Here is a 12,546-nt window from a genome sequence, read left to right as displayed (position 1 = left end):
CTGGAGTTTGAGACCTTTTCCCGATCGTACTCTCAATGGAGGAAAGTTATGTTGGTTTTTGTGATCAAAATGTATTACACTACTATGATAGTAATGTCATTTATCCCCGAGCTACCGATCCTACTACTAGTGGTACTATGGACCCTTCTCATTTCTGAAATAGTTATGATTGAGTCTGAGTCACTCATTGATGAGGCTACTACTAGTACTAGTATTCACGGCCAAATTAGAGTCGGACCTGATGCCAGTGGCATTTCAATGCAACTTGTACTAATTCAGTGCTACGGACTCGGAAGTACTAACGGAAGGGTTCAAGACAAGGTTACTACTAAATTGAATAGCGCAAATCTAAAAAGACAGAAGGTCATCAAACTCGTCCTCGGCCTCATCTCCATCAACGTCTTCAACATGGTCAGGCTCCAGATCTTCGTCAGTAAACTCTTCATCGCTCATTTCCTCCGAGTCCAAGTCCGAGCGCGAGTCGTCCTCGTCATCCTCCGTGTCATGATGGCGACCGTTCTCGTCATGGCCCATGTCCGAGTCTGTCTCGTTAGTACTGGTCACACCGCCCACAACACCTCCGAGTGTCACGGATTCGCAGTCTCTGGCTATCCTCCGCAGCATCGCTGGATGGCCAACACCAAAGTGTGTATAACGAATGAACATATCGCGATCCACAAATCTGAAAAGTAAATGAGTACATAGCACCAGAACTGATGTTTTTTACTCACATGCCGACATAATATGCTTCCCAATCATCTAGCTCACCACCAGGACATGCTAATGATCTCCCATGGCGAAGCCAGCTTACCCCACGTCGAGAATTAAAGGCTGGAATCAAGTGGGCCCCTCGAATGACTTGCCCTGGATCGAGAAACCCGAATGCATCTACGTCCGACTCCTCGACGAAGGCAACCTTGGGAAGGCGAGCATGATTCACACCAGATTTATGGTTCTGGATTGGAGCCAGCCATCTAACCCAGAGGACCTCGAGGTGCTCTTTCACAGGTTGAGCTCCCTCGTTGAGCCATGTGTCCATATGATATATGCCCAATACACGGGCATACCAGTATGGGTGGTTGGGCGTCATCTCTCCGGAAAGCACCATGACGTCGCCGTGCGTCCTAGGGTTGATTGTATCGTACTCTCGCCTGATGTCGTACGTAGTATAATGAACTTGCATCGTTTGGACCGAATAAATTGTGTCATTTGGAATAATGACCGACCGACGCTCCTCGTCTGAGAAGGTGAAGTCGCAATAACTAACATCTAGCTTGCGCAGTCTATAGAGGATGTGGTCCTTTAATTTCGGTATAAATTTCTGATAATTGTCATGAGTAAGGTGCGTTGAAGATACAATATCACTTCTACCTTGAGAGCTGGATCATTATTATGTTCTCGAAGAAACGTGAATAGGGGGAGCGGGTGATTCCGACTAGTTGCAATGTGGTGATGCTTTCCGGAGGAGGGAGTGTCAATAGGCGGTTGACTGATGGAAGAGGATATTCCCCCTGCTTCTGCCACCCGCCGGAGTACACGGCGCCTGCGCTCGTGCTTGGCTAACTGCACGGGGGTGTCTACTTTACTTGTCAATGGATAGAATGCCTTTAGAGCGCGGTGTGCAAGCTCCCCCTGTCAATACGTTTCAGATGCATATTAGTGGGAATGCATTTGATACGCACGATTTGTGTAGTAAATGAATCCGTCGTCCCGAATATCCTGACAGTTCTCACATAATCGCCCATGGCGTGAAACTTATATGTGTTCAAATTCAACTTCTTGACTCTCGCCCCAGTTGATTCTGTAGAGCCTGTGTTGGTTTCAGAGCGCTGGGTAGACCGTCTTTGGCGAGCTGATGCCTCCTTTGGTAGCTCCACGGTCTTGAAAGCAGCGCAGGTGTAGTCCCGAAACTTCCGCAAATTCCTGGAGAGTTTCTTGAATGTTTCTTCGAAAAAAAGTAGCGTCGAGTCTGTGTGGATCCTGAGCTTCGCGAGAGCATGCCACTGCGCAAATTGATATAGGAGGGATTGCACAGCCGCATCGTGGCCGGGAGGGAACAGGCCTTCAAAGACCGGAATAGCACACTGGGAACCTGTTAGCGAGCCCAACGCAACAGACAATTAAGACAAAAACCTGTAAGATATCTTCGAAATCACGAGCTGCTAACCTTTTCATCTCGGATGTTTTATTCGCAAACTTTCGAATGACGCCATTACCAAACGTCGGGACCTGGCGAAATCTAGTAAGATTGTAATTCATTAGCACATGACTGGCATCTGCACAAAAAACGTGTACCGGCTATCAAAAATTGCGATGAGTTGAATACCCTCAGGAAGGGAATAAAGAAGCCTCATCAGGTGTGTAAATAACGCCTTCCATGTTCCCAGTTCGCACTCGTGCATGAGGTCGACAACGAGCATACGAAATGGGTCAAGGCCCAGTGGTCCAAGCTTCTCTGCGAATCGATTCTGCGAGCGCCGGTTTAAATCAATTGTAAACTGGTAAGAAATACATCGCGCACCAGAATAGCGACCCACGAGCCTTCTCCAAGGGCATCTTCAACTTTTGCACCGTCCACAGTATTCCCTAATCCATAGATAAACTGGCGCGCTTTGACAACCTTCGCCATAGCATATACTCGTAAGTCATTTATGCGGCTTTTCATATCCCTCACGAGACCAAGACGATTGAATAAGCCTTTGGGTGTGAGGCAGCGAGGGCACGGACACAAGCCCATATCCTTGATTGTCGCAATTAAGGCCCTGAACATGTATCACTCAGCTGACGTGCTACGAAGGTGATGAAAAAACTTACTTCTCAGGATAGTCAGCTGAATATGTGAAGATTCGAGGAAATACTCGCCGCATGATTCCATCGGCGCATTTCAAAACGATGCCGTGCCGATATGCGTAAAGGAAGTCTTCATCCAGTAAGATGTCCCAGCATGCATGAAACAACTCCCTGCGGCAATGGGTGTGAAGGGAGGCCATGCCACTTTTTGAGATGCGAGGGAGGGTACTCAGAACATCTTTAATGCTATCCGGGAGCTAACAAGGGCAGCTACTGTCAATGGTGGTCGATAAGTGTACAACGAAGAAGCTCACCGAAGGTAAAAATCCTACAAGATGACATGATCCTGATGTAGGCGACGAACGTACATATTTTGTCAGATTTCCGAAGTAGACATAGAGCGGCCAGGCCTTGGCGGTTCCAAAGTTCGCCAGGTGAGTAGCATCCGAAAAAAGCATGAAGCCTGCAATAACGCGTTCCAATGAGCATCCAGTTTCCTTCGGCGACTTGTGGAGACTGTCCTGAGCCTCCAGCCAGGCGTCAGATGTATAGAGTTCATCGTATACTCTCTCTTCATGATGGTCAAGAGGATCCTTCCAAATGTGTTTGAAAGGAAATATATGGAATGCCGCTGCTTGAGCATCCGAAAACGCCACACGCACAACTTCAACAAGTGGGCGATAATGAAACCCGGGAATCGTATGAGGTCTAGGTCCCTCCTCCTTTGACCTGACCGGGATGTCAATGGTAATGTCAGTTTCGATCCAATCATCTGGAAAAGTGATCCTCTTCCCAGTCTCATCCGCATCCAGCTTTCGTAGGTTCTGTCTCACCGAGAATCCCTTAAGATGCTCAGGGTCGAAATCGTCAGCTAGCATCACATCATTGACGAGGGCTGTGACTTTGGTTTCCGATACCCGATTACTACCAGTATTCATCCAGGACATAAGTCGATAGAGGGTCATATTAGCGAAAGGGAATGGTGGTGCAAAGACCTCCGGTGGAGAATCACTTCCTTGGGCGGCTGCTGGACATGTCTGCGCTAGTAACGAGGAAGGAACGAATTTATTTGGCTCGAAGGAAGGGCGTCGAGGATATACTCGACAGAGACCGAAGGAGTTATATGTTGTCTGTAATGTGTCCCTTAGTGTTAAAAGAACACGCCGGATCCTGGATCGAGCTGGAAGCGCGGCCGAACCTTGAGTAGGGCTCTGACCGTTGTTATCGGAGTAATTAAAATCCTCTTCTGAGGGCTCGATGTCATCCAAGTGTCTCAGAATTCGTCTCCTAGGACGCACTTGCTCTAAAACAGTCCAACGATCAGAAATGTGATAGTAGACGGCCGATACCCGAAGAAATACGAACCAACTTGAAAATCTTCGAAGTCAATTGCATTTGCGTCATTGATGACACTGTCCATCTCGGCATCAACATCAGCATGATGTCGTGGAATCTCTATAGAGCAGCACTGCGAGTCGGCGAGGTTTCGAGTCAGGTTGGACTCAGATGAACCGCGGGACGCAGACCCTGGCCTTTGCTTTGCCAGTGACCGGCAAGGGGTGATTGGTCTCGGACGGCCGAGTCTCTGAAGTCTGCATGATGAAAGATTACAAACTAGGTCAGAAGGACAACTCACATGTAAAGTGTTCACGGACTTAGACAGGTCCGAGTCACGGCTACCAGTAGAACTGCCTGTCTGCCGGTGGGTGGAAGTTGTAGTCGAATGAGTAGAAACCGCCTCCTTTGCACGTTCCAGTCTCCTCTGACTTGCGAGGACACTGGACTTTTTGTAGAAGTGACAACTGGCATGATGCCTGCTTAGTCCACGGGCGTCTGTTGCCCTCTCCCACGAACACCGTGAAGCCCCGCAAGACACCATTAACAAAAGCAAGCCTGAGAGAAAGGCGATCCAAAGAGACCCTGCGGCAAAGCGCATTGCACTTTCCGGTAGATTGCTAACAGGCAGCGGCTACTAAGTAGCACTCAGGCTGGGACTAAAATGATGAGAACGAGTACTACTATAGTGGTAGTTTGAAAGGGTGATGGTATTTCGAAACTGGGGTGCACCGATTAGTAGCCTCAGTTTGGCCTCGGTCTTCATGCAGTGCTAGTGGGTCTACTAGGCCTCGGCTTATTAGTAATAATTTTTCACGCGCCTAGTAATGCTTGCATACGGCGTTTCGAGCTGACTCCACCGTGACTAGCAGAACCCCCAGAACCCCACTTCCGCCGCCGGGTCGTCACAATGGATTCGGGGAACATTTGCAATCGCAGCTGGACTTGCTCACGATGAGCACACGACTACCGTTTGAGATTTGGCGTGGAGAAGGACCTTGCGCTTTGGAGGATGCGGATGAGAAGCCTGAGTCCGAGTCCAAGTCCGAGTCCGAGACTCCGAGTCAAGTTACCGTGACTAGTAGTAGTAATAGTACTACTAGTAAGTACTACATGGTGGCATATTATCATTCATGTTGACTTCACTGGTGATTCAGGCTGCCTTGAAACGGTCACATCGTTCTATTCTATATGATAATGTAAGGCCCACGCGGCGATTGACTAAGTCCAAATTCACGAGGCACGACAAAGACACTGCAGTACTGCGGCCTGCCTCGCATTACCTTCACCTCGGGTTCAAGCTGCACGGTCAATCGAAAGCAGTTTCCATTGCGTCCAGCTAACGTTCAACGGAAGTCGAGGTTTACCATTACAGAAAGCAGTACTCGACTTGCGCACCGATTCTTTCGCGCACGGACAGCTGTACGCTGCACTGTCAATAGTGCGAGGTCATAGAGCGCTTTTTCGAGAAGGGGAGGAAGAGATAATGGCTAGTAACGTAGTATACAGACGTCTACTACTATTAAAAATCATTGAATGCGCAACCGGACCGGAGCGCTTGTAAATATATATATACGAGCCTTGCCGGAGGACCTAGATACATACATTAGTCCTTGGATACGATCAAACTTCAAGGGTGTACTCACAGCACCGACCAAATCGAGTGAAAACACCCTGTCGTCCGTGTAGGCACCCATCATCCTATTCAACCTGTCGTTCAATTAGAAAAACATATCCATTGCAACAAAAATAGGACATACAATCTTGGCTTCAAATACTTCTTCAGCACGGTACGCATGCGCACAGCGTCATGCTGGACGTTTATCAAGATCTGGCGCGCGCGATCACTTGCCTTGTTCTGCTGGAAAATGATATTTGAGTCGAGGACACGCTCCTTGATCGTGTCTCCGCGCGCGATGTCGTAGGTGCTGTGGGGTGTGTGAAGAGTTCCACTGTATATACAAAATTGCATTAGATGTCGTACAAGATGATCAGCAACGCGACACCCACGCTAAATATGTATCAGGTACTGTTGTCTCAACAATGTTTTTCGCAAACTTGAAAAGGCCGAGAACTTCTTTAGTGATCGGCTGAGCACATTCACATTCGATGTGAAAGTCACTCTGGGCGTATCCCTTGCCGTTAGGCTGCAAGAATGCTATGGTTGGCTGTCAGAATGAATTCCCATGAGGCACAAAGGACATACGCGAAAGGATAGTGCGGTAACAGTAAGGGCACTCAATAGATTTGTGTGTGAGAACCACAGCAGATTCGAATGGGTCACACGGTGATTTCGTACTGCGTTCCCAAGCAGAGAGGGTTCATACTGTGGTGCGTCAGTGGTTAATATATCAGAGTTATCCTGGCACAACATTCAGCGAGCGCGGGACAATATTCAAAGTGATGTGGCGTACGAGAAGGTTAGGAAAGTAATTGGTGAAATGAGCGAGAGGTTTCAGCTTGGAGATCCGCGTGGTGTCTTCCGCATACCAGCTGTAGATGAGACCGAAAAGCATGAAGTCTGTCATTAATGAGGAACTAAAGACATGCTTGCCTCGGATTCAGAAGATAGGCATGCCACACCATGGTAACATCAATGGGAGGCAAATGTTGCTCCACTGTATCAGATTGCTCAATCATCAGACACCACCTCTCGAACCTGCGCTCCATCAGTCAGTGAGCTAACAGTACAAGCACACATAGAACGCTAGTGAGGCACACACCGTTCAACAGCCAAATTAACAAACCATACCCAACGTTTCTCGCTGTCCGACTCTAATCCCGCAGCAAGGCTCTCATTGGCAACTACCCGCTGCTCAAGGTGGCTGAATGCTGCCAGCAACTGAAGATGGGCCTTAAGCTGATCTGGGCGGACGAGGTGCTGGGTGATGCATTGTCCGATGTTGAAGGTCTCTGGGAGAGTATACTGCGATGTTTCGGGCTCGGGCTGGAGAAGTGTAGTATATGGGGGGAGCTGCTCAGACATGCTGGAAACTGATGTGTATGTGGTTCCTGGTAATGTATGATATATGTCAAGATGAGATTACTTGTACTGACGAATGCGAGAGTGAGTAATTTGGTGTGCTCTAACGCGTAGTGGTATATGTACTCATTCTGCTCACCTCGAGGTTGAACGTTTCCAGGACTCACGATATGGACGTCCAAGTCACTCACATGCAAGATGACAAACTCCAGAATCAAAGTCTTTCAGATAGCTTGAAGCATGAGAGTCGATGGCAGGGCCAGCCGTCACAGCCACAGATATCATACTCCGACTGTTTGGACCCTGTGAAACTAGATCGGTCCGATATCATCAGTTGACTGGGCCTGGTGAACCAGTTTAACCAGCTCTTTTCTTTCATTTGGTGGAAATCCTATTTTATTACACCACAGGTTGTTAATATTGGTTCCGCAGAAATTCCGCAGACACTTACCGTTGCCAACTTCACTGATGGGCCCTGATGCAGATGCAGCCGGGGCGCTAACTGACGGCTTGCCCTTTTGCCACCCTGTGACTGGACATTTGGCTTACCTTTCAAAGACCTTTGCCTGATCTCACCCCTACCAGGCTCAACGACACTTGTCGCGGTTGTGATACTGGCGTCCCTCTATCTCCTGCAAGTCTATCGCCGAAAAAAACGAACGACTCGGACACCCATACGAGGACCTCAGAGCCCAGGCTGGGTGTTTGGATTCGCCAAGATACTGTTAAATTCCACCGCTACAACTGAACTGTACGAACGTTGGGCTAGGGAGTATGGTCCAGTGTATAAGGTCCCGGATATCTTTGGACGGTCCAGGGTTATATTATGGGACCCAAAGGCAATCTCTCATTTCTTTGCAAGAGACACATGGTTGTATAACCAAACTCCGTTCAGCAAGATCGTCATTCGAACAACGGTATGTCGTACAGCTATAGGGTAACGGCGCGCTTATGCAAATAATAGATCGGAAGAGGAGTATTGTGGGCCGATGGTGAAAGTCACAAAAGGTAAGAAGTGAGACTTCCAAGTGGTGCTGAGCTAAATCCATGTCATTTCTTCTCATTTGTTAGGCAGCGCAAGGCTCTCAACCCCGCCTTTACCGCAGTTGCTATTCGCAGCTTGACATCTGTTTTCCAATGTGCCGCTCACAAGGTCAGTCACTAAGCGATTCACCTTGCACTTTATTTAATGTGTTATAGATAGTGATCGCTTGGGACGGTGAGATAGAATTGAATCAAAGAACTCATTGCGCAGTAATTGATGTTCAACAATGGTACTTTTTTCCTCCAAATTTTCGTAGCTGCACTCTCAGACATATTATGCAGGATGAATCATATCTCGTATCGTGCTTATATATATTAGAATATATCTGTGGCATGTAGTACTAGTACTGCGTATGATATATTGTATGGTACTACAACGTATGGACAGATAGGGTGTAGTACGGCACAATGGTAGCATTGATATCAATCTAAAGTACAGCCTGAGACAGACTCGGACTCCCCAACATCAGATTCACAAAGAATCGATCCATCTTTAGAAGAATCACTTTCACACCAATCCACATGGTCGCTAGGGTCAAACCTACATCCTTTGTTCCCTATCTCCGTCACTCCCGCATCCTCGAGTGTGTTTCGGAGAGAGCCAATTTGCAGATCGATTTTTTGCATATGTGTTTGGACTAGCTCTTTCTCATCATTCAGGAGGGACTTTATCAGGTCCAGTTCATGTTCACGAAGGCGTTGGTATCGTATTCTGGCGGAAAAAGCATGGCGAGTGATACGGGAAAGCTCAAGCATGCGTTCGTTGAAATATATTGAAGTCTCGGAAGGTTGGTCGGTGCAATTCCACTTAAAAGAATCGGATTTCAAATGTTGATTTAAACAAGGTTGTGACTCACGGTTGTTTGCAATGTCTTGAATCTCTTTGAGGGTATTTCGAGATCCTCGTCGCAGTCGCCACCTTGAGACAAGGTATAGTTGACATAAGAGCGTTTACGGCGCTTAGGTTTCGTGGTTATGACGGACTTGGTACCCTTGTCACAGGCAAGGGCGGGCGGGCTATGATGCAAGTCGGTGACCGTTGGGTCAAAGCTGTCCTGCAACACGGGAGAGCTGCTCCTCACAGGAGAGCTACTCGGATCGACAGAGGTGGGAGGTGTCACGGTGGACGGGGGTTGCCTGGAGCGGACAAATACCGCCTGTGAGTGGAAATCAAGCGAAAAGCGAACAGATGACAAACCTAGGCTGCGTGAGACTGGATGTTGCAGAAAAAAAACCACTGCTTGTAGATTTCGAAGACCCACTCATCATGACCGACATACTAACACTGCACTGTGAGTTGTCTCAGAGCCTACTATGACAAAAGGCTTCTTGACACTTGTTGATCATACAACAGGACTACTTATTCTCACATGGTACTATTATGGTAATAGTTCGGAGGTCGGTGATTACGTGATTAAGTACTGACCTCCAAGTCATCGCAAGAATGACTCAAGCCGCCGTCTACTAGGTACATTCACTGGCATAAGCTCAGGTAAATAATATTACTAAGCACCTCTATCGCCCTCATGTACCGAAAAATTGGTGATGATAGTGACTCGGATAGTGGCCACCGCAAGCTTCAAGCTTTCAAGACTTGGAAGAGCGGCGGCCCCTTGCTTGACTTCTTGAAGTTCAAGTAGTAGTACTAATCCGGACTCGGAGGCGTCCAGTCGCCGCCCGTCGCAGTCTGGACCACTACTACTAATCACGGTAGGTCACCGTCACGTCTGGTGTACTAATACTACTACTACTACCGTGGTTATGATCATTCACTTGGAAGTTCCAAACAGATGATCGTATGGCCGCCGCATCCCCGAGCCAGTGGAAGACGATAGAAGTTCTCTTACCCGGGCCAGTCACAGTGATGGCCGCCTCATCATGATCGCGGCAGTGCAAATAATAATGCACAAGTGCATGATTCGGATGACTCGAAGAGATGTCGCTAGTGGGGATACGCTTGGGGATACGTCACGGTAAGTTTGCTATTTTAACTCGGGCATTCCAACTATAGGAGCGGTGGTATCACAATTTTGGTTGAATTTATCCCTTGGAGCCTTGCCGCCATATCAGTGTGTCATACTACTATTACCGTTGACTACTAGTACTAAAGGCGTAGCCTCAGGCTGGAGTCACGGTGGCAGGACATATTGGGCCTGGTAATTCGATGTCCTGCCAGTGACTCGGAATGTTTTGCGCTATGCGATAAACCTTATCTGTTTATTGTTTTTTTGTCCCCGTTCAAGTCATGATCAATCATAGCGTCACACGGTAAACCGAGTCTGATGGACCCGATTGATGTCGAAGTTGATGGAAGACGATACTATTACTCGTACGGTGCGATATTCATTTCGTCTAACTGATGCAGCGTCCTGCAGCGGCCAGGTAAATTGGATTCCAGCACATTACCGCGAACCGTGACCGATCACCATGCACTACGAGAGGATTGTAATGCAGAGGCCCTTGATTGTGAAAGTACGATTGGCGAGCGTATTCTAATATGTCTGCATGGTCCTTACTAACTCCTGTCACAGTGGTCGTGGTCAGAGTAGTGGCATCGTGATGACGGTTTTCGATGACTATTTAACTGATTGTCCACCGTCAAATTTCCCCATTCCTCTCAGCAGTCATGTCCACCTATTCGGTTCCTTTCGACCTGGACCAGCCAGTTGTCGAAAGACGGCGAGCGGCGCCTTCTGAACGATCAATGCACAGGCGCCCGGGCCATCCTTATCCTCGTGAAAGTGCTACTGGTAGCACTATTTCCTGTACAAATTCTGAGTCCCAGATCTCCGACTATATCACACCCGGGCTGTTAGTATTCGACGACCTTGACAGTGTCCAGGGCGGTTCAGAAGGCAGAAGAAAAGGCAAACAGCGAGAGGTGCTGAAAGTAGAGCCGCATACACCTGATGAACGTGCCGCTCTCGATTGGATGCGCAGCAAGCTCGAAATGGACATGATCACGGTCAAGGGCTGGTTACCGTCTACCACAGACGAAGAGAGGCTTGTGATAGAGATGTATCTTAGAGAAGTTGTGGCCCAAGCTAACCAGAAGTATCACTGCAGTATGTCATTTCGCATCCTGAGCCTGTGCGCCGCATCACCAGTGACTGATTTCACAACCAGATATCATTTTCACAGATCCTTTGGCCACCAGTCTGATTCAATCGCTTTCGTCATGTCGTAGCAAGCTTGTCGAATCGTTCAAGCCCTTTGCGTTGCAGTACAATATCAAGCCGCCAGACGATTCTCAGTTGTCCGCCTCTGCCCGCCAAGAATATATGAAAGAGCGTCGGTCAGTACTCTTTGATTCGACGAAGGAAGGCCTCTTCACAAACTTCCTCCACGGTCACAAGATCACTGGTGATACCGTCGACCTTCTCATGTTCGACAACGAAAATTTGATAGAGGGCCATATCCAAAAATGGTACAAGGACACTAAATCGCCGCTTTGTGATGAGACTTTCAGGCGCAGTTTAACCACGACTCCAGTCATGCTGTTGTCATGGTCAGCGGTTGGGGTGAGTAATGCGCCATTCTCATGTGCCTAACTACTAACACGCTGTCTCGTATCATTTTTAGCTGCGAGTTGCAATTGACAAAGTAGTCGAACCACGCAGTGCCCGCTTCAGCAGGAAGAAGTACGCTAGTTGGCACTCTGATATCATAAGAGACATGGAGCGTACCTCCGCACATCCAGTCCACGGGACGCAGTTCAAGAGTCGTTTGTGCAAGCTCCACCTAAGAGGGATGTAAGTGATTTCTACGGCCTATGTGCGCACACCATCTTAGTTATACATTTACAGGGAGGAAATGACGAAGTTCTTACAAGACAACAAGGCTGCCAGAGTCGTCTATATACCCTCATTACCATCCGAAATGTCTCAGTCTCTTGACTTGTTCAGGTCGAAGTTGAACCATCCTATCTCGCAATCTTCCACTGCGCCCGCGCCATTGCCAGTGCGCTCGGCAGGAGCTGAGCCACACTCGGAGATTCCTTCCCATTTCTCGCAAACACACACCTTCGCAGGAGGCTCCGAGTCACTGTTAATGCCTCCCTTTGCAGACACGGACAACTCACTCACGGGCCCTTCCTACTATTCACAACCCATTGCCAGTTCGCAGTACCTCGGACACGAGATGAGGTTTGACGTAGCGGGGTCGACGCACCAACTCGGGATGCGACAAGAGAACTATAACCCGCCCCTTCCCGTGCCTAGTCAGTCACAGGAAGGTGATAATCGGTCCTATCACTTACAATACTGAGATGCCATAGCTTTTTTTTTCGTTTCCTGCGGGCCCATTGGGACCATTTCTCATACGATTTTCTCCTTTATTTATATTCAGTTTTTAGCTGCAGTTGTAGTCCCCGATTCCGGCTTTGTACTAGTAGT

At 48.2% G+C, this 12,546-nt stretch overlaps 4 protein-coding genes across 4 annotated transcripts; 2 read left to right on the top strand and 2 right to left on the bottom strand.

Moving 5' to 3' along the window:
- Nucleotides 1-4,938: 4,938 nt before the first annotated feature.
- Nucleotides 4,939-7,242, bottom strand: F5891DRAFT_1207483 (uncharacterized protein; the record flags this gene model as incomplete). The annotated part of the gene is made up of 7 exons (XM_041369067.1): nucleotides 6,849-7,242; nucleotides 6,540-6,618; nucleotides 6,332-6,487; nucleotides 6,136-6,293; nucleotides 5,886-6,077; nucleotides 5,772-5,835; nucleotides 4,939-5,064 (listed from the first exon to the last, which is right to left on the bottom strand). Exons 1-7 carry the CDS (start codon nucleotides 7,109-7,111, stop codon nucleotides 4,939-4,941), a joined length of 1,038 nt encoding a protein of 345 aa, XP_041230020.1. The 5' UTR covers nucleotides 7,112-7,242.
- Nucleotides 7,243-7,812: 570 nt separating this feature from the next.
- F5891DRAFT_945966 (cytochrome P450) lies at nucleotides 7,813-8,273 on the top strand (the record flags this gene model as incomplete). The annotated part of the gene is made up of 3 exons (XM_041374647.1): nucleotides 7,813-8,025; nucleotides 8,073-8,116; nucleotides 8,180-8,273. Coding segments are annotated over 3 exons (351 nt in total), but the record flags the coding sequence as incomplete, so codon positions are not given.
- A 302-nt stretch (nucleotides 8,274-8,575) lies between these two features.
- Nucleotides 8,576-9,430, bottom strand: F5891DRAFT_1184658 (uncharacterized protein; the record flags this gene model as incomplete). Its single annotated transcript, XM_041366467.1, has 3 exons — nucleotides 8,576-8,959; nucleotides 9,010-9,289; nucleotides 9,351-9,430. The coding sequence occupies 3 exons, from the start codon at nucleotides 9,428-9,430 to the stop codon at nucleotides 8,576-8,578; spliced, it is 744 nt and encodes a 247-aa protein (XP_041230018.1).
- Nucleotides 9,431-10,778: 1,348 nt separating this feature from the next.
- Nucleotides 10,779-12,418, top strand: F5891DRAFT_1184657 (uncharacterized protein; the record flags this gene model as incomplete). The annotated part of the gene is made up of 4 exons (XM_041366466.1): nucleotides 10,779-11,217; nucleotides 11,279-11,673; nucleotides 11,735-11,904; nucleotides 11,959-12,418. 4 exons carry the CDS (start codon nucleotides 10,779-10,781, stop codon nucleotides 12,416-12,418), a joined length of 1,464 nt encoding a protein of 487 aa, XP_041230017.1.
- Nucleotides 12,419-12,546: the final 128 nt, after the last annotated feature.

The sequence above is a fragment of the Suillus fuscotomentosus genome (assembly GCF_016647785.1).
Source record: "Suillus fuscotomentosus strain FC203 chromosome Unknown F5891scaffold_10, whole genome shotgun sequence".
Lineage (NCBI taxonomy): Eukaryota > Fungi > Basidiomycota > Agaricomycetes > Boletales > Suillaceae > Suillus > Suillus fuscotomentosus.
This window is presented reverse-complemented; position numbering and strand designations above follow the sequence as displayed.